Source organism: Anguilla rostrata, chromosome 2 (assembly GCF_018555375.3).
Source record: "Anguilla rostrata isolate EN2019 chromosome 2, ASM1855537v3, whole genome shotgun sequence".
NCBI lineage: Eukaryota > Metazoa > Chordata > Actinopteri > Anguilliformes > Anguillidae > Anguilla > Anguilla rostrata.
This window is the reverse complement of record NC_057934.1, coordinates 39376860-39400278: the sequence shown is the minus strand read 5'-3', so window position 1 is coordinate 39400278 and position 23419 is coordinate 39376860. Positions and strand designations below refer to the sequence as shown.

Below are 23419 nucleotides of genomic sequence, written 5' to 3'. Positions count from 1 at the left end.
TGGTACAAGTTCAACGAACCAATAGAAAGCTTTCTTTAATTTTACCGACTAATCACAGAGAAGTATAGCGCGAAGCCCTTCCTATGAAGGAAAACACGTTGTGTGGCGTCTTCACGGAGCTGACTCAGTAGAAGATTGTTTGCATTTAGGCGAGGCAGTAAGTGTTTTCTTTCAGCCACAGTCGAATGCGTTTTGTTTTCCTGAAGTTGCGAGTGACTTATTGAAACCTTATGTTCTAGGGGCAATAACACACTTGCATCGTAGCGAATTGCAATGAGGTTAATAACCAGTCCGTATCCGCATGTCGGATAGTCTGGTTTCATTTTTGTTATGGGCAGCAGCAGTAGCTTGCTACGAATATCTACTTGTAGCGGTGGCTTGAATGTGGTGTCAGTTCTGGCTGACTTATATAATGGTTTAGTCTGTTATGAGTCAGTTCTCCATGTCTTTAGATAATTCTCCGTCTGTAAGTCTAGAGTGTATTGATATTACAGAATTACTGGGCTTTTTGAAAAAACTTTCCTCCTTTTGTAGGAACCCAAACATGACCAGCTGAAATGAAATTTATTTTCATGTCCCTGCAGGTATATCTAAACCAATGCTTCCTGGATGGGTGAAAGCATCTCTGAGACCATTTACACTGCCCTTTAAATTGGCTTGCTTTAGCACTTGCTCATTCTCTTTCTATAAACATCATCTGACATTATCTCACTCCGTTTTGTCCCCTCAGAAGACCCTTGGATCTTACATTTCTTCCCCATCAGTTTATGCTAATTTTTACACTTCATTCCACATTCTTGCAACATCATCCACTAGTTTTATCTTTTCCCAGTCATTTTGCAAAAAATTGTTTTTTCCCACTCCTCTTTCTTATTCTCTCTCCCAGTCACCTTCTCTGTTCCAGTCCAGTCACTCCTGTAAACCCATGGATTTATCAGAAGTCTTAGAGGTGCTTGAGAATTTGGCTCCCCTGCCATTGGCAGAGCCATGGGACAATGTAGGACTCTTGGTGGAGCCAAGCAAAGTCCATCCTGTTAAAACGGTCTTACTGACTAATGATTTGACAGTACCTGTTATGGACGAAGCTGAGGCCATGAATTGTGACCTCATTGTCTCCTATCACCCACCATTGTTTCGGCCAATCAAGCGATTAGTTCAAAGGGACTGGAAGCAGCAGTTGGCTATCAGGGCAGTCAAAGCAGGAATTGCAATTTACTCTCCCCATACTGCCCTAGACTGTGTGAGAGGTGGGGTCAATGACTGGCTGATTGGCGGAGTAGGTAAGTAGATAAAATTCATGTTTTTAAGAAAAGAGGGGAGGGTGTTTGGTAAGCTGTGTGGTAGGGTTAGAGTTGGGGTTAGGCTGAAGAAGTATGTAAAAGGATGGACATTAAAAGTTTTACTAGCTAGGAAACAACTAAATTGTGCACAGTTGAAAATGGGGGGACTCAACACAAAAAAAACTGTTTCAGTAAAATGGTAAAACATAGCCTATATGCATGAAAACATCATGAAATAAAAACTGATTCTGTGCTTTTGTCTCATATTCATCTTTTTATCTGAAATCCATTTAGCATAAATAAAAAATTCCATTCTACTGTTAAAATACTTTTCGAGGACAACTACAATATAGCTGATTACCTGTATTGTTTATACAGCCTTTTTTGCTCAACTTTATTAGAGTTATGATGTGGATGATTTTGAAAAGCATGTCTGCATCTGACCATGTAACTGCAGCCTCCTTGGAGAACACATGCTTGTTATCAATGTCCCAAACTGAGAGGAGTGATTAGCACGAACACAATTTAGAATTCCAAATTTGCAGGAAAAAATGGGGGGGAAAATCAGGAACAAAAATATGGAAATCTGAAGGTGTGTTATATTTATGTATTAATTTTGCCATGCTTAATTGACTTGTCTCTTTCAGGCAGTGGCAGTGTGTCAGTGTTAAGTCAGGCTGCCAGTAGCACTCCCCTAACTCACAAACTGGAATTCACTGTGAGGAATCATGAGGAATTGAAAATGATTTTGGCTGAACTAATGGATACAACAGGGAAGTTAGAGTACACTACCACAAGGTACTGTACCATATTGCTGTATGTATGTATTCTGAGTGTCTGTTGGTTCTGTGTTAACCCTTTGTGTTTGGCTTGGCTTGGTCTGTTTTAGTGTCTGTCCTGCAACTAACCTCTCTGCCACCCCTCTCCAACTTTCTGACCATTACATTGTTTCCTTCTCCAAGCCCCTCTATGCTGACCACTCTAACCTGGTCTCACCCAACTTTATGTTCAGTCTCTCTCCTCTTCCTTCCTCTTTTCCTCTGTTCTCTCCTCACTCCATCCTCCTGACTCTCCTTTCTCTTTCCACCAACTCTGTCACTTCCATATTTCTATCTTGCATCTCATCTTCCTTTGATCTTTATGTCTTTCGTCCTCTAGACCTGCCCGTCTGTCCCCACCTGCTCCTTGGCTGTCAGAATCCTGATGAAATGAGCATTCAAGGCTTTGGACTGCTGAGAGAGGGTGGCACAAAAGTTGCTTGTTAGCTCACCTCTCCCACTTTCAGTCTCTCCTCTACATCCATCTCTGCTGCTAAATCAACCTTTTACCTCTCCCAAATTCACTGTTTTGCTTATAACCTCCTGAAACTCCTTGTCATCTTCTTGTCTCTCCTTAGTCCCTGTCTACCTACTCCTGTCTCTTCTCTTTGTTTCCTACTTTTAGAAGGTTGATGACATCCAAGGCTCCTTTCCCAAGCCTGTTCACAAACCATCCGTGTTCGAACCTCTCTGACTGGCTTAATGTCTTTCTCCTGTTTCCCCCTAAAACTTGCCTCCACAAGTTAGCCTACCACTTGCCCTCTCGGCCCAATCCTATCCTGCCTCCTCCAGGCTATTGCTGCAGACCTGCTCCCTTTCCTCACAACCATCAACTCCTTCCTGACATCTGGCTGCATACCAACTGCCTTCAAATCAGCTAGTTATTCTTCTTCTCAAGAAACCTTCCCTCTACCTGTGGACTTTCAAAAACTACAGACCTTCTTTTTCTTTTTAAGTACTTGAATGCGTTGTTTCTAAACAACTTTTACAGTTTCTCTCTCTGAAGAGCCTGTTGGCCCCCAACTAGTCAGGCTTCAAGCCTGTCCACTCTTCTGAGATTGTGCTCCTTGCTGTCACTACAGCCCTTCTTACCACTAGAGCTGCCACTCTCGCCTTGATCCTCATCCTCCAAGACCTGTCTGTCTTTGCCACGAACCCTCTCTCCTGGGGTTCCACAGGGCTTTGTCCTCTCCTGGGCTCTGTGCTCTTCTTCCTCTCTTCTTTCTCTACACCGGATTGTTTGGCTCAGTCCAACCTCCCCAAAATTTCCCTTGTCACCCGCCACCTGCGTACCCTCCACTGGCTTCTGGTGGCTGCCCATGTCAAATTCATTACTCTTGTGTTGGCGTACAAGCAGGGGCAGTTTTAGTGGTTTGGAGGCCCCAGGTAAAGACCAGTGTGAGGCCCTTCTCCATTTTGCTTAACGCAATCATAGCTAGTGAACAAAAACTATTTGGAGGCAGCTCTTTTCAGTTAACAAAGCCACAGAAGTAAAGGACAGACCCAAATGAGAATTCTAACTGAAGAACTTCAAATAACCTTCAGTCAGTTAGAAGAAGACAATATGGCAAGAAAAAGATTATAAGTATATAATCTTTAATTCTTTCAAGACAAAAGTATAGTACATGCTTTTTGATAAAGCATTTGAACATCCACTATTCTCTTGGGGTAAAAGTCCTGGTCCGAGCGGGTGTCTGGTTTGTGGTGGGCTGCTGCTGTCTGTCGGTGTCACCTCTGACACTTTCCTCCCACACTGTAGCTGGTTCACCGCAACCAGCAGAGGCAGTAACGCTAGAAGTTGTAGTAGGTGCGGTGGGTGCACAACAGGCTGAGGCAGCAGTAAGGCTGCTAATGTTAGCTAGCTCAGCTTCTTCAACTAACGTTACACCTGTTGTAACGTCAGCTAGAGTGAGAGCACCTATTATCAAACAACTTCGTTCGACAGACAGGAAAACGTAAACTGATTTGCAACTATATATGAAAAAATAGGCGAAATATCGGTAACAACCTGCACCTAGTTACGTAAGAAAAATGTCCTCGTTATCCTCCAGTGGTTTTTTTTTTTTTTTTTAAAAAGTACTTTCGCAATTTTTTTAATGTGCCGGCAAATAACTCAGAGGTGGTCCAGCGCTAGCTTTTGGTTGCTCAAGTTACTGCTAGCCAAGCAGCGAAGTGTGCCCTCCAGATGCGAACCATGCACCATAAATGAGTCCATAGTCTTCCTGGTCTTTTTGTGGAATTGAAGAATGGCAGAGTAAAATTACGGCAGTCTGAAAAAGCTAAAGGGACGATTACTAGAATTAACCTGTTATTTTACCCTGACAAAAAGTGCGGAAGGTGATTTCCAGTTTGCTTTTACTGTATCACCAATGTGAATTACGCAGAACTACCGCATACCTCACATAACTGTATCAAACGTATTGAGTCGATTACAACGGGCTAACAAAGAAAATCCGGAAGAAAATATTCAGCAACCGAATTAATCCGTTTGAATGTTTTGGTACATAATATGCTGTCCCAGCACGAATGCTTAGCATTTCATAAAACGAATACTAAAGCAAAGAAAGAACAGAAGAGCACACGTTATAATTCCAAGACGTTGGCAGGCTATAACCAAAACTAGCCTACTGCGCCGCATAACATACAAGTTTGATTTGAAGTTATGAAAATAAATCGGTTTGCGGCTGCAGATTTTTAAACATGGCGGTTGACATAAAACACTGCAAGTAGTCAACCAATCAGAAATTTTCAGCGCTTGCGCCCCACCCCAAAGGTTCCGGTACTTTTGGAAAGTACTACCCCCTGAGCAGGAACTTTTTTGGGGGTAAAATAAAGCCCCCGGAACTAAATCTAGACCCTAGTTCCTGCGGCCGAAACGCACGGAGTTCCTGAAAAGGTTCCTAGTTCCGGGGTAAAGTTCCTGCGGTGAAAACGCGGCTTAAGGGGACGTGTATCGACCACCCCATATAAATGAATGGAACTTAAATTTGCTAGCATACTGTATGTGTCCTGTCTTGCGTATTTGAGGTTAATATGAGAAAGGGTGGTCGCTATCAGCATGTCTAGGAATCCGTACATATTCACTGTTGTAACTCAAATCGCAGGACACAAAATAGCTGTTAGGAAAGCAGTTTGAAATTATGAAGCAACGTCTGCGCCATTGGATTTAATGGGTCGCGATGAGATAATTACGTTGCTTGTCTTAAAGTTGATATATTAAATAAGGCTGTATTAATATAACTAAATGTATATGTATGAAGATGGTTTTTTTACATTTAGACAATTTATTATGTGTATTTTTACAGGTCTTACATTTAAATAGGTAACAATGTCCAGTTCTCTCTAAATACAAAGTAAATACACTAGCGTTTAGGGTGGTCGATAATAGGTCCTCTCACTCACTTGTTGCTCCTCCGTCGTGGAGTCTCTGGTTGTTTTATTAAAGAATTTAGTCAGTTTAGGAAAACTTTCCTTAAACTGGGCATCTTCCTCTTCCTCTTCTCAAATCCACTTTGAAAACGCTTCATGGTAACAAAAGCCGCGTTTCCACCGCAGGAACTATACCCCGGAACTAGGAACCTTTTGAGGAACTCAGTGCGTTTCCACCGCAGGAACTAGGGTCTAAATTTAGTTCTGGGGGCTTTGTTTTACCCCCCAAAACGTTCCTGCTCGGGGGGTAGTACTTTCCGAAAGTACAGGAACCTTTTGGGTGGAGCTTGCAGCGCTGAACATTTCTGATTGGTCGAGTACTCGTAGCGTTTGTGTTGTATTTATTTTCCGCCATTACCCGCCATGTTTGAAAATATGCAGCGCAAACCAATTTATTTTCATAATAACTTCAAATCAAACTTGTATGTTATGCGGCGCAGTAGCCTACTTTTGGTTATAACCTGTCAACGTCTTGGAATTATAACGTGTGCTCTTCTGTTCTTTTCTTGCTTTAGTATTCGTTTTATAAAATGCTAAGCATTCGTGCTGGGACAGCATATTACGTAGGCTACCAAAACATTCAAACGAATTAATTCGGTTGCTGAATATTTTCTTCCGGATTTTCTTTGTTCGCCCGTTGTAATTGACTCAAAACGTTTGATACAGTTATGTGAGGTATGCGGTAGTTCTGCACGATTAACATTGGTGATACAGTACAAGCAAACTGGAAATCACCTTCCGCACTTTTTATCCGGGTAAAATAACAGGTTAATTCTAGTAATCTTCCCTTTAGCTTTTTCAGACTGCCGTAATTTTACTCAATTTTACTGCCATTTTTCAATTCCACGAAAAGACCAGGAAGACTATGGACTCATTTATGGTGCATGGTTCGCATCTGGAGGGCACACGTCGCTGCTCGGCTAGCAGTAACTTCGAAGGAAAGCAAACGGTGGCTGTACCACTACTATTTACATTTTCACGCAAGTCCGAGTTTTCGTTCTATTCTTGTCATTTTGCGATTAGCCTATATGGAATTGACGACGAGAAAGTAATAAAACAGCTAATTGTTTACAACGTGTGCATGTTTTCTGCTGTTAATGAATGTGTTTGAGAGGATATATGAAAATCAATAAATACAAAAGTAACCATATATAGTCATTGTTGGTAACCCGTTGTATATAAGTGGAATAAACCCCTCCGGGCTGTCCCGGTTAATAAATAATGTAGGCTACTTCGGTGGTAGTATGGGGTTACAGAAGAACTCATATGACAGATGGACCGACGACAACGTCAGTGGGCTAATTTACCTAATCTTCGCGGTACTTTAGACCCCGGTGGAAACGCAGACAACCATTGGCTGAAGGAACCTTTTAGTTCCTGGTAAAGTAGTTCCTTCGGTGGTAATTTCGGTGGAAAACGCGGCTAAAGTGACTCTGCCTCTGATGGTAGCTCGATTTTCTGCGTCATTGATTAGGCGCAAATGCGGGAAGGTCAAGGTGGAATAGTCCATTAAATGTGAAATGTGGGTGATAATAAATATTGGCAAATAGATATTTAATTGGATAGGCCCACATTTACATGTAGATATATTTATTTTTATTTTTATTACAGATTATCATTTGTTTGGAGTGACAAGAAAGGAAAAATGTTTTATAAATTAAAAAAAAAAAAAAAAAGGAAACACAAATTCACGAGGCTCCAAGCAATTGCCTACCTATGACCTATGGTAAAACCGCCTGTGGGTACAAGGCTGTTATAGGAACTGCACCTCCATTCCTTCAGGCCATGCTCTAGCCCTAAACCTCCAAGCCATGCTCTGTTGTCACTGGGCACTTAGCTCTCCCCTCCCTGCGAAAGCCTGGTCATCGCCCATCTTGACCTCAACCTTTTTGCCCTATTGGTGGAACAATCTGCCTTCCTCAGTCAGGACAGCAGAGTCCCTCCCTACCTTCCGGCATTACCTGAACACGCGCCTGTTCAGAAAATACCTCCCCCTTCTCTATCCTGATTCCCATTCCTCTCTTCCACATCTTCTATCTATCCTATATTTAATTAGAATAAACCTAAACCTCTCTACCTTTCCTTTCATGTTAACATATACATACATAATTCTATTGACACAGTATTACCTATAGCCGGTGTGTTTTGGCCTGACCAGTACACTCTCATTAACTGCTACATGGAATGTTGGTAAATCTATGCCTTTTTGTGCACTAATTGTACGTCGCTGTGGATAAGAGTGTCAGCTAAATGCCTAAAATATAAATGTGCGTTCCATCCTGTCCGCAGATCTGATGGCGATGGGTACAATGTAAGCCTCATCTGTCCAGACTCCATCCTGACTGCTGCTGTCCAAACTCTGTCACAACATGCTACTTCTAAGGAATCTCTCCGCATTCTGCAACTTACCAAGGTAGCTTACCAAGTTGAAGCCTAGCACCTTTAAAATTAATCTTAATGTTTGCTTGTGTTTTTGAGGCAGGTGTGTTTTTTCCGTACATCCCCATGTCCGTGCCCTATAACTGCTTTACTTCTCTATCAGCCTTTATGTTTTCTCTTTTCTGGTTTAGCTGCCTCTCCCTGGTTGTGGTCAGGGGCGAAGGAGCATTTTGGATGAACCCATCTCTATAGCTACAGCCGTGCAACGAATCAAGTCACACTTGGGCCTGAGCCACGTGAGACTGGCTCTTGGTGCCCAGCATACACTTGGTAAGAGAGATTCCAGAAGTAGCCAAACACTGTTTGACTGGCCCATATGTAGTCCACACAAGGAATATTGATTTGTCCCAAAAGCTCCATGTGTCATTAACCCTTTTTACACATGCAGCTTTACCCTGAACTGGTAAGGAACTTTAACATTTGAGGTAATGTGTGAATGAGAGCCAGCATTTTGAAAAAGTAGCCCTGGCAATTTTCTGGCTCCAGAATTAACAGTAACATTAACAGAAATTTTCCTGTTTAGCTTCAGGGGCACAAATCCACAATGATGATGAAGATGAAGCACACAAAACTAAACTTGTTTCATTAAGACATTCATCCACCTATGTTGTTTCATACAATACTAGTTACACAGTACAGTAGTCTCAATCATACATCCAAGCCATATAGTTATACAAAAGTTTCTAAAGTTTCTGTGGGTGTATGTGTATATTAAACTGTCGCAGGATGTTATTAGCTGTTATTATTCACATTTTTCTTCACTAGCAAGCTAGTTATCTTATCTGGCTTATAAGCCAACGCTAACAAACTTGTTTGAATAGGTCTTGGTCATGCGCTTATCATACTTCCACTGTTAGCTCTTTTCAAATATGTGCCAGCAGTTGGTATGGGGTTAAAAACACATGCATGCATAAATATGTATGTTAATGCGTCTAACAGTACTGGTACTGTGATTTATTTAGAGTCTGCAGTCAACACAGTGGCAGTGTGTGCTGGATCTGGAGGGTCAGTTCTGAATGCGGTGAAAGCTGATCTCTACATCACAGGTAGTGTGAGTCAGCAGTTTTGCGTGTGCAAATAAAATTTGGCCGTAAACATTTTTTCCCTCAAACTAAATTGTTTTCATTCTCAAAGTTGTGATTTTATTACATTGTGTTAATTTCAATGGGTTTTTATTGTGTTTTGTTTTCTCAGGGGAAATGTCACATCATGAGGTCCTGGATGCTGTGGCTGCTGGTACTAGTGTTATCCTGAGCGACCATAGCAACAGTGAGCGAGGTTTCCTCTCTGTGCTGAAAGAAAGGTTGTCAGTGCGTCTCTCTGACTCCATCTCCATCAAGCTGTCCCAAAGAGACAGGGACCCTCTGGAGATACTCTGAATCCATAAGGAATGTCACTGTTGATTAGACGGTCTGACGGTTACATTCTCACACAAATTTATCTTAAACCTGTTGGGACGAAGCAGTAAAACGTATTTTCAGTTGTGTAAATCAACATAGACCAGTTAAGTAGAAATATCTTTGCTATTAAGTATATAGATATGGACCTGTATTCCCAGCTGTTAAATAAAATGTTCCTTGCTCCCTCCTCCACACACATACCTATTTTTTTTGAGAAATAGGACTTGAACGCAACTCTGAAGTACTTGACATCAAGGAGTTTAATCACTATAAATAAATATCAATTTTCCCCCCCAATCTGTGATAACTGATGTTCAGGAAAAAATTTATATATAAAATAATTTGCATGGGATGGTTATAACGAGTGCAGGAAATACTGGAATATCTCCCTACTATCACACTGTTACCTGATGGCTGAGCTAGTAGTTGTGTTGCACTTGGCAGTTGCTGCTGGAAGTGGTGTTGGTGAACCAGTAGGTGGCAGTGTCTACAAGGCTCTGTCTGGATTAAGATGCCTCGTGCTTTGATGTAAACCGCAGGTTTTCAAACTTCGTCCTGCAGACCCACTATGTATGCCGGTTTTCCTTCATATCCTAATTGCAACCAAAGAGTAGTGAGCTGTCAGTTCTTAATTAAACACTTCATTTCTTCAGAAGGCTGAATCACTCTCTTAAGGTAATTTGCTGTCAAAAACTGTTATATATACCATGGAGAATAAATATTACATACTCACTTCCCAGGACTTTTAATCCACGAGTACATGTACTGCAGTCCTTTCATTTCTAATTTTTTGTATGAAAACCAAATTCTTTAAATAAGATTGATTTATTACAAACTGACAGGTGAAGCCATTGGGGTTTCAATTGCTGAGTTTGGTCACCTGGTCACTGAAACTAATTGTAAAAAACAGTTTACTGACAGAGCAAATAGCTGAGACAAACCTGCATTATATTGGAATAAGTGAAAGTGTAGAACTGTTAGAACTTAAAACATATTTTCAGCCAATTGAATTGTTCAAGATATTGGCTGTGACAAAAACTAGTTTATACAGTGGATCCCCAGGTCTTGTGAGATATTAAACCTCTGCCCTAACTCATCCTCTTAGTTAAGATCTTATGGCAGTTGTCACAAAGAATAGGGGTTCCTCGGTGTCCTGTAAAGATTCTTAAGTTCTCTCAAACCCACCACCTAATCATCTCCCAGTTTAACTGGCTTTTACAAACCATCCCACTCCACTTCAGCTGGTATGCAGTGAGTGTTTCTGCACAAATGTCTTCTCCACATTGGTGGAGGTTGAGGGCTGCTTGCCCCCCTTTCACTGTAAAGTGCTTTGAGATTCTATGGGAAGAAAGATGCCTTACGTGAAGTGGCTTATATGCATTTTATAACATCAGCCTTGAGGACCAGATTGTCACACAGCTCCTGGATTAAAATTTTTTAATTACTGTTATTGAATCTGTGCTGTTAGTAAAGAGGTACAGGCAGAGGGTGTTGGTATCAAGTTCACCAAGCAGTGAACTGACCGCTACAGTGTAATCAGAACTTACTTTCAGATCATTAAAATCAAGAATTCAGAATAAAAATGTAAAAACCTGACATTAATTGCCAATGCAATACTTACATATTGTTAAAGATTGTCAAATGTACAGCATATTAAAGTACACAAACATCAGCACATTTTCAACAAGGCTTTATTTACCAAATTGACTTTTCCCCACAAATATAAAGCACTTAAAATTATTAACCACATTTAATTGTTTTTGGCAATATACCTTACACAAGGTGAAGCAGAAGTTATTTGCACACAAAAAAGAACACACAACAAAAGAAGCAGCAAACTACACACGAGCCAAACCCAGTATCCTTCAACTTAAGTGATAAAAAATTGTTTGACAAGAGTACAGAAATTTCATATGGTATAAACAATGTGACATAATGAAATCACCCTGACAAGCCACATTTTGTGACATTTGGGCAAACTGCCAACCAGTGAGTTTCAACGGCATAAGCAATGAAAAACAATTGGCGTAATAATACCAATACATATTATACAGTGTGAAGACACACAAACCATTCATACATACACCTGGAAGGGGGGAGCTCCATAAGAGGGGTCTTAAAATGCTTGAAAGCACTGATAAATTGCCATTCAAGCCAAATAAACCTGGCTACTGGGGCAATTTAAGAAACAGCATTTCACAAGGACTGAACCATCTTCCATTGCCCAACCTAATGTGATCAGTCACAAATATTGCACTTAATACCCAAACAAACATTCCACCTGAAACTTTTCTACATTCTCTTACATTGCACATATGGTAATAAAATATAATTCATAGTGGTCATAGCAACACGTCATCACAACACAAAAAATTTAAATCAGTCACCATCAACCACTCAAATCCCCTCCACCCCCACACGTTAATCAAAATTTAAAATAATACAAAATCAATCATGGAGTACTACATAATTAAAATATTCAACAACAAAAAAACATGAAAATTTAATATTTTTACTAAAAACATGGAATTAAACAACCTGGATGCGACAATTAAAAAAAAATGTTTTCTTTCATATTTCTAGGAATTCGAAATTCATGAAAACTACGAAGATCAAATGTGAACTCACTGAAATGTTGGTATGGGAGTTTATATTTTAAAATAATCTTATGAAAACATTCAAAACATACTGTGCTCATTCCACACATAATGCTAGGATGTCTTCGTAAATAATTAAATGCATGCCACTGTTTTAACTATTCAGCAGGCCATTCAGAAACTATTAACATGAGATGAGTCGGTGTGAGACACAGCACTCGGTAAACACTGACAATGGCAGTGGTGCAAGCATCAGTCATGAAAGACCAGCCATAACAAAGTTTCTAAAGCAAAAGTTACAATTCTGGACAGAATCGGTGAGAATGAAAGTGACTTGGTGACAGAGAGGCTGTGTTCTTAATTGGACACAGAATAAATGGACAGAAACATAGACTCTGCTCAGTCCCATCCATTATCCTTGATCATGTGAGAGAGCTCGATGATGAACTTCCCCTCCTTGTACTTCTGACTGGACTCAAATGCTTGCTCCTGAACAGCAGAACAGGGTTTCACACAGTAAACACATATAAACTGAACTAAGACCTCATGGCAAGTGCGTACTACTTAACCCCTAGTAAACCATACCAGTAACATACAATGATTATAATCTATTTAATACTATAATATATTCAAGCAGTCTTACATATTTCCAGCCCAGTGTGGTGTGACAGCTCTCACAGTAGATATCTGCCACAGCATGCAGGCCTGTCAGAAGCAATCTTTCCTCAGCTGGACCACACCCCACATTCACCCTGTGAAGGCCACATATATGGAGATTAATCACAGCCAAAAGAAAACTGGAATAATGCAAGACCGATTTACAGAACATTTCATTATATCGAACTAACACGCAGCACAACACGGTCAGTTTGCGTGTGCTGATAAATTAGAATGAATACTCACACAGAGTTGAAAAGGTAGGCCCGTCCCTGGCTTCCCTGGAAAGACTGAAACACATTACCATCAGCATCATCATCAACAAACTTTATATTACACACGGAGAAGCCTCCAAACAATGATGGGACATGGGAAATAAAGTAACTGAAAGAATTTCAAAACCATAGAACAAGTTCACATTAGTACAAAACTTTCCCATCTGAAAAACTTTCACCTCATGGGCCTCAAAAGAGACTGACTGAATCACACTGTATATGCTTTACTTTGTACAACTACACTGCTATTTGAGCAGGAAATAACATTACTAACGTGAACAGTGCAAAGGTATCTTGCCGAACGGAACACACTATAAACCCCAATGCTGCCAGCAGTGTTCACCTTGGAGATGAGGTCATCGTGGTTGGCCAGGTGAGCGCGGCAGTGTACACAGCTGTACCTGCGATGACAGAAGTCCAGGTATGCCTGAAAAGTCTTGGCCTTGGTCAGTTTCACCATGTCTGAAAGCTGAAGAGCACAAAATATATGAAGAGCATACACACACAATAAAAGTTTAAATACGCTATTTAATACCAACACTGTACAGTATTCTAATTGCCAAAGGGTTAATAAAATATCGAATACGGAAACTATTGTAACATGAGCTACAGAACAAAAACGTAGTATTAAGGTAACTGTGTCGAAGTGGGAAGGGCAGCAGTAAACCTGAGAAGGCGGAGACTACCTTCTTGGATCGTGCAACGTTAGGCCCGGGGTGCACCACTCCATCTTGGAGGGTAGGGCTGCATGCTGGTTTTTGATCCGACCAATTAGACTACCTTAGTTTCAGTTTTGACAACAACAAAAACTACGCAAGCAGCACAGTAAAAGCTTTAGGGTACACTTAATGTCTGTGGTTGTATCTGCTGCTGATACAAATGTCAGATCAATATATGATTGAGCTAGACTCTAATTAAATAAAGCAGAAGTTGGCACAAGATCCTGAAACGGATCGGCCCTTGTTGTGCACCCCTGCGTTAATAACAAAAGCTAGCTAGCTAACTTGAGATGCAGTGTACACACGGAAACGTCGCACAAAATAGCATGACAGTTCACAGCCTCCACCACACAGGGAGAGAAAAAACAAAGAGTTAGCACGGTTATGAACACAAAAGTTAGCTATTTTTTGTACAAAATAAAAAAACCTGCGCAAAATAGCAACGAATATTAGCTAGACTAGTAGGGGACTATTAGCGCGAACTTGTATCACTTCGGCTGAAGATATCGATACCATAGCTCAGTTAGTCTACAGATACACAAATAAAGCTGGCGTAGCTATCAATAGTAAAAATAATAAAAAAAACACATGCGTGTTATCTTTATCGTACGTTGCAGCCGTTTCCTTATAAAACTTACCTTGAATCCGCCTTGGCTTGCTTCCTTTAGCTAGTCTAGCCGGTGAGTTGTATGCCTCCGTTAACACCTAGCTAGTATGGAAGTTAACGTTAACTCGCTAATGCAAATAATACTTGCTAATCACACGAGTTTAGTTAACTTAGCAAGCTAATGCAATGACTGTTTAATAAAAACTTCAATTTAGAAATCTAATCCAACGTCGCAGAATAAAATCAGACCACAGATAGTCTATTATAGCCGAATAATAGCTATAAACTTGCGAACCTTGGTAGGTATACTAATCTAAGTTAGCTGGTGCAAAGTTACGGAAATAGCTAAATGTTTTCCCAATGAAGTCGGCTAATTACTTCAGGTAAGAAAAGCAAAATGAGGACAAGGGAAGTTTGGCCCTTTTAAAATACATGAAATAAAGTTACAAATCGAACAGTTAGCTACTCTGGAACTTCAGATGAAAGTATTTCAGGAGGTTTGTTTACACCACGAACTCAGCCAAAAGCCTACGTCACTACTGCAATAACAAACCCTGTGCTGACCAATCAGGATTTAGAGAGACCAGCTGGAGAAAATGTAGGTCAGTCAATCAATCAGATCCAGAGCTCTCAGTTTGATTCGGCTAACTGTCTGATTAGTTTCCTGGGTCCGTGCTACCCAAAGGGCGTCCACGGGGTATTGATACACATTGTTTAGGATTAGCTGATCTTAGGATTTTCGTATCTAAAAACGTCGTGAGGAAGGTTGCCTACTAAATAAACGATAGAATGTTAACATGTTCATTTAAGTGGCATTAAGTATGCACGTGTCAGCTCAACACGAGGGATGCTATGACGATGTCATATCAAGAGATCAGTGGCACACTTCTCTGTGTGTTCTGTATACTTTCGTGTTATTTTCAGAGTAAAAAATAACCAGGTTTTGAGTTTAACAGCAGTAGAAAACTGCGTAAATTGAATTCTTTCAGCCTGAAATTTGATGACTTAAAAAGTTAAACATTTCCCTTGTGTACTGCATGATACAATTAAGCAATTAGCATCCTATCATGCACTGTGGCATGTATAAAAATGCTACGCAGGCCCAGTTGACCTTGACTTTTGGGTCAAGATGGCAAAAGGAAAAGATCCAAGTGACTTTGAAAGAGGGTTCATTATTGGGGCATGGATTGCATAAGCATCCATCAAAAAGATTGCTCATCTGGCTAGTGTTTCAATAGTAACAGTGACTGAAGTGACATTGCATTTATATCAATAGGAAAGTAAATAGGGTCGGAAATTGTGCGAAAGTTGAAAGTGCACACTGAACTGTGATGCTCATGTGTTAGTGTGATATGTAAGGAAAAACAGAAGAGCAACTCTTCCTCAGGTGACTGGGGATGTCAATGCAGGACATGATCAGACTGTCAGCAAGATCAGTGTTGAAAATTACGTGGAGGTATATTATAGTAGGGTTGCAGTACACAAAGCCCTCATTACAATGACAAATTAACATTTGAGAGTTCAGTTGTGCCATAGGCACTGGTCTACAGAGATGGGGAAAAAAGTGATATGGTCAAATGAGTCATCCTTCACCATATTCTCAACAAGTGGGCGAGTGCATGCGTGGCGTACACCAAGAGAACGGTACAGGCCTGAATGCTCGACCCCTACAGTGAAGTAGGCCGGTGGCTCTGTTATGCTGTGGGGGCATTTTCCTGGCATGGGTTTGGTCCACTTGTTCCCTTCGAGGGAAGGCTCACTGCAAATCAGTACAAAGTTATTCCAAGTAATCACCTTTATCCTATGATGAAACATTTCTATACTGATGGGAGTGGTCTCTTCCAGGATGACACCCCTATCTACAGGGCACAAGGGGTCACTGAATAGTTTGATGAGTATGAAAATGATGTGAATCATATGCTGTGGCCTTTGCAATCCCCAAATCTCAACCCAGTTGAACATCTATGGGAGATTTTGGACCAACATGTTAGATGGTGCTCTCCACCATCATCATCAAATCACCAAATGAGAGAATATCTTTTGGAAGAATGGTGTTCCATCCCTCCAGTACAAGAGTTCCAGGGACTTGTACAATCTATGCCAAGGCAACTTGAAGCTAGTGGCTCGTGGTGGCCCAACACCTTACTAAGACACTTTATGTTGGTTTATTATTATGTCACCCATCTGTGTATGTGTGTATGTATCTTTTTTTTTTTTAAGAAAAAAGAGTGCTACACCATCAGGGTACAAAGATCATCTTTTCTCTTTTTTAACCCTGCAGTTATGGAATCAGAAGTCATAATCAAAGTTAAGTGTCACATCTATTACAGCAAAACAAAACATATTATGTGTTTTATCATAAAAAAAACATGATTTATGGTTATAATTCAATAAAGTTATCATGGGGGTCTGGAGGGGGTGGGTCATTTCTAAGACAACATAAAGTTAAAGGAAATAATGAAATCTGTTGTATGTCTGCAAAAATTACCCATCATTTGTAAATACCATCCTTTAAATAATTATACACTGGAAACTCACTTACCCACTTTATTTTATTTATTTCACCTTTATTTCATCAGGCAAGCCATTAAGAACAAATTCTTATTTACAATGGCAGCCTGACAAGCGACATGTCATGCCACATTGCATGTTACCTTAGGTTCATATGCTGAATAGCTAAAGTAAAATATTTCTTAATAGTCATTTTAAAGAGTATTGTGTATCTAAGCTCCAAGCTTTTTGGTTGGTTCAGATAGGATTCTATACATCTGTCATATAACAACTATACTGTAATGATGTTTTACCAGATAACAACTGAGGTTTAATCAAAGGGTCAAAGGTCAGTAATCACTAACTATGACATATTTAATAAAAGCCTTTATTTGTATATTCTTTTCACACATTTGATTTGCAGCCAAAAATATTTCCCATTGTCATTAAACAAGCATTTCTACAAGGCAATAGACATAATAAATTATCACATACAAAAATAGCAGTGTGTTCGATATAATTTTAAGAATATGTGCATTAAATAAGAATTACAGAGTAAATTGTGTGGTGAACAGAGCTGGAAAGTCCAGGGGTTAGAAAGTAAAAATAAAATAAAAATAAAAGAAAAAAAAAGAAAACAAAGAAAGTAAATGTTCTCCCTAGAATTTTGTTTCAATCACCTGGATTTGCTAATTACTGCAATTCTTCAGCCAGGAGATTACTGCAATTCTTCAGCCAGGTACTAATTAGTGAAATCAGCTGGCTGAGTTCACAGGTAGAAGAAACACATGACAGGAGTTTTCATTTCTGAACCTGGATTTTCCACCTCCGGTGGTGAAAATGAGAAACTAGGTAAATAGAGGTCCCCACTCTGCTGTCTTGTTTCTGTGGTTGCAAACATACATAACATTTCTCAATATTGGTCTGTTTCTGGCTCGAAGAAATGTCTTTCTACTAGCTACTAAGATGAGCAGTTTGTGGGTGTGTGCGAAGGTAGTTTGACAAAAGGCTAGGATAGTCAGTCATAACTCCTGTAGCTCCCACTGCAAATGCTGCCTCTATATCCTTTTCCTCATTGCAGACAAAGAGTTGCACCTGAGGGAGGAGACAAGAGAGATCTTATTAAATTGCTCATTCCAATGAAGGAGGCTGCATAATGTTTTTATCCCCATTTTTTTGTTTTTGTTCCAATTTTAAATTCTAAATTGAATTCAAAGCCCTGTCCATCACTGCAGCATCCACATGCACAGTTGACAGATCGCAGGCTAGTGAACCAGAAGAAGACTACTAGTGGAACATGATGGGTATATCCCCACTAGCTGAAACCCTAGGTGATGCTGTGGCCAATCATGTGGTTTCTTATGGGGATGTCATACAAAGTCAGCACTGGCATAGTCAGAGTTCAGCATTAGAATATTAGGTGGATCACTACACTGAAAACAGTGTTTCACAGGATAAACACCCGATAGACAATTTTTGTAAAACGTTTAAGACAGTAGATTTTTAGCTATTTGTTTTTCCATATACAATAGATGCAATCTGAGTGGTCATTACAGCATTTTGACAGCTGGTGTCGTGCTCAGTCTGTCTGTTGTCAATATTTGCAGATACTAGCAATCCTTTACTTACAGAGTTAATGCATTATGTCTATCAGTGGCTACTTAATATGAATTATGTATCCAATAGGGGCATGATGAACATGTATTTTGGCCAGGGGCAATCACACTGGTCAAATCCTCACCTGTGTCTGTGTGCATCTCTACAATTACAATAATTCTCAGGAGAAGCCAAAACTTACACAAACAAAAAAACTTATACTAGATTGATTTTTATGCAGTATAAAATAACATTACATTCACCATGGTCACTGAATACTGAATAATGAAACAAAAGTTATGGGAAAGAACATGAGTTTTACCTGAATTCCTCTCATAGCTAAGTGTTTGATCAGTGCTTTCCGCATTATTAGTCTGAAACAAGAAAATTATTATTGTCAAGCTAACAATTTAACAGTAATATTTGTTATTATTAAGGATTACGATTGAAATTGTAATTATGCTCACTTTTCAATTAGAGAGATGACCATTCTGTTCTTTAGAATAGGAGACTCAGGAATATACCTCCTAAAAGAGATTAATATGGGTGGTTGTGGGTATAAGGACAATGACAAATTCAAAACTTAGTCTTTTGACAGCAGATGATAGCGCATACAAGCAGAAACATTGTATAAGCAGAATGTGGGTGAACACTGCCAAGGCAAGTCTCAGCTGGTCATCTGAATGTCTAAGAGGCAATCTGCAGTCAGACAGGTAGCAGGTGCATGTGCCTCAGTGAAGCACCGTGTAGCATTGTGCTCACCTGTTCATGATCTGGGGTAGGTACGACTGCAGGAGGCACTCTCCCAGAGGTACAAAAGGCAATAGGCCACTGTAGTACAGCAGGAGCAACTGCAGGCCTCTACTTACAGTGAACATGTAAGGCATGGATGGGTTCTATCCAGAGAGTGACACAGAGAGAAGCTTTTCAATATAATCATGCAATGTTATATAGGTAATCAGAGTTCAGACTCACAGCATGAAACAGAAAGAGACATGTCCAATAATATCTTCCAAGTCTGCATCACACAGTACATTGTCTCCAGAAGCACACCAGGTTAGGTACCATACTCAAGATACTCAGGATTTCAACCTCCATGAACTGATTGTAAGATCATTTTTATAACCATTTTTTTTTCATAATCATTTTTAAGCTACACTGGCACCCCACAGCATAGACAAACAAACAGAGCAATACTATGGACTAACAGTCAACCATACATTCCAGTGCAAACTCACAGTACAAATAAGATGTTCAGTAGCATACTCACCAAAACTAGCAGCAATGCAAAGTACATACATTTTTTCATTGTTTATTTCAAACAAGACCAGACATACAAGACACAGATACAAGTCATTACAGCAGATCGACATAAGAAGCGTGACATACAGAGAACAGCACAAAGCCATATGAAGCCACACACCTCTCTCCGACATTTCTTCATGATGTGAGATTTTTCACTTGCCCACACAGTGATATCTTCTCTGTCATACTGTTTTACAAGTGAGGATACCTATGGATGAGATAAACAGAGTTATTGCAGTGCAAAGACCAACCGAGAGGACTCTGCTGAGCACTGCTCACTACAATACTGAAAAAATATTGCACATTAATTCGAGAATACTGTAATAACATTTGAAAATGAACCAATACAATGTTCTTAGTAATCCCGCATTACAAAAGAAAAAGATTATATTTTCTTCAATATTTTTTTTTGGCTTGTCAAAATCATTTAAAAACTGAACAGCAATTTATGAAATTCACTGAATGTATTTCTTTGACAGGATTCAGTGCTGATCTCTCTGTACCTTCTTTATAAGCAAAGTGTTGTCCTCTTTGATCTCAATGTTGACAGGCATTTTTGCAAATTTCTTGAAGAGGTCCTCAAGTAAAATAAATTTTCTGTCTTCTCCCGTGCTATACTTGCCTATGGGACAAAGGTGATGACATTTTAGAACAGGATATGCAGCCTGACAGTCCACTTTGAATAGTGCAGTATGTTCAACATTGTACAAAGGAATGACATGTTAACAGAGCACTAGCTGGCCATTTGCATATCTAGAGTTCACTTGGAACCTGTGTTACCACAAAAAGAAAAAAAGCTCACCGGCATAAAATGTGACCTCCAGCCGTTCTTTATAAAGAGGCAAGTCCTGAAACATACAGTAATATTACATGTTTTTGCCAAACTATTAGAAATGAATGTTGCAACCATTTCATGAAAAACAATAACACTTATAAACACAGGAGACATGAACACAAAGAATGACTAAGAAACCTATCAATGAATAACGTTTACAACAAAATGCACAACCTTAACATGGTCAGACAGCTCATATAACCTCAGCCACTCCTCTTTTGTTGGCGGAACTGATTTTAAATTACTAATAATACAAATGGATAATGCCACTACTCAAAATGATATTATTAATGATAAATTGAGTTCATAAATTGAGTGAATGTCACTTTATTGACACAAATTAAATGAACTTGTACTTGTACTGACCGCTAGATTCAAAGATGAAATTGTGACATCATGTCCAGTTTGTCGAAGCAAGTTCTCATCGTGCGATACAACCACATGGCCATCACGAGTCAAGTGACAGTCCAGCTCCAACATATCTGTACCTTCATTCACTGCACTACAATTAAGGAGAGAGATCAGGTTAATCCTCTTGTCCTTCACAACTGGAAGAAAAGAGTCAATACATTTTACTCACTGTGTGAATGCTTCCATTGTGCTTTCGATCCTCTCTCCGGCTCCTTGATATAAAACAATTACAAAGTTACTTAACCTGTAGATAGTTGGACAATGTTGGAAAATATGTCATGACCCAGCTGGGACGGAGGACAAACAGAAAATACATAATGCGGGAACATCATGGATTCCGTGCTTCAAATAAGCAAGTCATACATTTTTTTGATTTCTACATTTTTCTGTCAGTGATCACAAATCACCTGTTACCTCAATATTTCTTACCCCCTCTATGTGAGATGTGGGTGGAGTGGAAAGCTGATCTTTTCTTCTTATGTAGGATATGAGGGTTCTTCAACAGGTAGAGGGAGAAGAGGGCATAGCCTCCCAATGCTGGGATGATATAGTACAAGTAACTGGCCATTGTGCCACCCCAAAAAAGAGCTAAATCCATCTTCTCACCAGAAAAAATATGTACTAAAAATACTTTTCAGTTACTATTTAAAACAATTTTTAAAAAATTAATAATATATACTAGTAAAGTTTAAAAAAAGCTGCACAATTGTTTTTCTACAATATAAGGTCCCCTTTGTTCAGATTTCAAATGAATCAATATTGACTTGAATTTCCCATGCCTTTAGTAAACATACTCTTTCAGTTATTGCTTCTAAAGTAGTTCTTGTCGCACAAGAAACGTTATCTCTGCCTCTCCTCTCCTCCGTCTTTTCAGTACAGACTGAAAAAAAATGCTGAACAAATTTTCAAGTTGAAGAGAAAAAAACGTGCTCCACAGGTATGCAAACTCCCCAGGTATTGTTCTTCCTCGGTCAGTCTCAGGTTTCTTCCAAGCACCAGATGTTATCAGCCCTGACCTCTGCTCTTTTAGCTCTGTACAGTGATACTGCTGTTGTACTGAAGTATGTGTACTATACCGTATCAACACAATTCCTCATAAAGTGTCCTGTCATCTGTTTAGTGTCCAGCAAGGTTATGCCCTATATACTCTAATGCTGCTGTATCGGTTTGAGTATCCCTCCTCCTTCTGACGTAGACTTCCCCTCCGAGTCATTTTCTTGTCTTCTGCTGTTGTGAAACAGAATAAGCATGACTGCATGTGGTCAGATATTACCATAAAAGTTAAAAAGCAAAGTCCCTACTATAACAACAATTACTCCACTTCTAATTCTGCATTTTACCTTTACAGCTGTAAGATTGTATATCGTATTCTTCCATTTGTCTTGTTAGAGTGAACAATTATGAATGAAACGCATCTCTAAACAAACACATCTTTAAAAAAAATTTTTACGTGAGACTGAGCATGAGAATGTGGATATTAGAGCCAGATCCAGTTCCCTGTGATGAGGTTAGAACAAGTGACTGTCACAGTGTCACAGGAATGCATAAACAAAACACTGCACTTCCTTGTGTGTAGTTAAATATTCCCTGTAATTATGCTGTGGCGCAAGGAGTGCCTGTAAGATTAATGATTAAATAAATATTTTCAGGCAGGTTTTGAAAAATGTTAGTGGAATGTATATATGAGTGGTGTCAGACTTCTCAGTGTTTAACAAAGGTTTGTCGATGATGGGTGAGGTCAGTCTGCAGTGCAGCTAAACACTGATATGCACTGTGTAATGGTAGAGAGAGGGTTGAGTAAACAGAAGAGAAGGGAAATGGCAATAATTGTGCATAAAAATATGCACTAACATGTTCATGAAAACTGAAGAGACCATAGAGGACGACAATAATACTCACTGAGTTAATGGGTTGAGGTACCCACACCCACAGCAAGGTGACACACAGGGAAGGGCTATTCAGATAGCAACCCAGGACCCACATGCATGCAAGTCTGCCATGGCCAAATAGGTGGTCCATTGACCACTGAGAAAACTAAATATTTCAATATGCATGAACATGTATGTTCAGATTAGTGTCATAAATCACACTGGTGCCATGGATAAATGTAATCACCTGAACTTTCTCCTGTTATCATGGACTCACATTCCTGATATTATCTTTTTAATTGATTTATTTAAATTAGTTGATTTATTGATTGCAGATTTAAAACATAATTTATTTCTGTATTGTTTTACAAGCAAAAAGGTAGTGATGATTCTTAATTGTGAGCTCTTGTTTGTTATGCAAATTCATATTCAGGTGAAAACTTTTAAAACAATACAAAAATAAATTATAATTTAAGTCTGCTATCAATAGAAATTAAGGGCGGGGCGCTCCTGTTTGAGCGACTCGCGGTTTGAGGCTCAGTGTTATCGTGTTTTTATCGTGCATCGTGTTTTAATCATGTTTTTATTTATCTGTTATTTGTTTTATCTGTTTTGAATTGTTAATATTTTTAATGTAATGTTATGTGAGCCTTTCATGGGTGTATGTTTTTATGTTGTTTGTGAGCCCCTAAC

General features: G+C 39.5%; 3 protein-coding genes across 5 annotated transcripts; 1 reads left to right on the top strand and 2 right to left on the bottom strand.

Annotated features, from left to right (window-relative positions):
• The first annotated feature begins 11 nt into the window (after window positions 1-11).
• Window positions 12-9558, top strand: nif3l1 (NIF3 NGG1 interacting factor 3-like 1 (S. cerevisiae)). 2 transcript variants are annotated; one of them, XM_064324594.1, is made up of 7 exons: window positions 12-157; window positions 585-1280; window positions 1928-2078; window positions 7817-7940; window positions 8098-8236; window positions 8929-9012; window positions 9161-9558. In XM_064324594.1, the coding sequence occupies exons 2-7, from the start codon at window positions 599-601 to the stop codon at window positions 9343-9345; spliced, it is 1365 nt and encodes a 454-aa protein (XP_064180664.1). In that variant the 5' UTR covers window positions 12-157; window positions 585-598; the 3' UTR covers window positions 9346-9558. The 2 variants fall into 2 exon arrangements, with proteins under 2 accessions (XP_064180664.1, XP_064180665.1); XM_064324595.1 differs by having other exon boundaries at window positions 29-157; window positions 887-1280.
• Window positions 9559-11040: 1482 nt separating this feature from the next.
• On the bottom strand, window positions 11041-14778 carry LOC135249245 (protein yippee-like 3). Of its 2 annotated transcripts, XM_064324680.1 has the most exons (6): window positions 14253-14778; window positions 13582-13646; window positions 13239-13364; window positions 12867-12910; window positions 12607-12715; window positions 11041-12452 (listed from the first exon to the last, which is right to left on the bottom strand). In XM_064324680.1, exons 3-6 carry the CDS (start codon window positions 13353-13355, stop codon window positions 12363-12365), a joined length of 360 nt encoding a protein of 119 aa, XP_064180750.1. In that variant the 5' UTR covers window positions 13356-13364; window positions 13582-13646; window positions 14253-14778; the 3' UTR covers window positions 11041-12362. The 2 variants fall into 2 exon arrangements, with proteins under 2 accessions (XP_064180750.1, XP_064180749.1); XM_064324679.1 differs by lacking the exon at window positions 13582-13646 and having other exon boundaries at window positions 14253-14773.
• A 1988-nt stretch (window positions 14779-16766) lies between these two features.
• On the bottom strand, window positions 16767-22404 carry gdpd3b (glycerophosphodiester phosphodiesterase domain containing 3b). The gene is made up of 11 exons (XM_064324644.1): window positions 22199-22404; window positions 21288-22085; window positions 21028-21070; window positions 20814-20949; window positions 20415-20460; window positions 20116-20234; window positions 19731-19820; window positions 19070-19203; window positions 18775-18834; window positions 18630-18681; window positions 16767-17806 (listed from the first exon to the last, which is right to left on the bottom strand). The coding sequence occupies exons 2-11, from the start codon at window positions 21454-21456 to the stop codon at window positions 17666-17668; spliced, it is 990 nt and encodes a 329-aa protein (XP_064180714.1). The 5' UTR covers window positions 21457-22085; window positions 22199-22404; the 3' UTR covers window positions 16767-17665.
• Between the last annotated feature and the right edge of the window lie 1015 nt (window positions 22405-23419).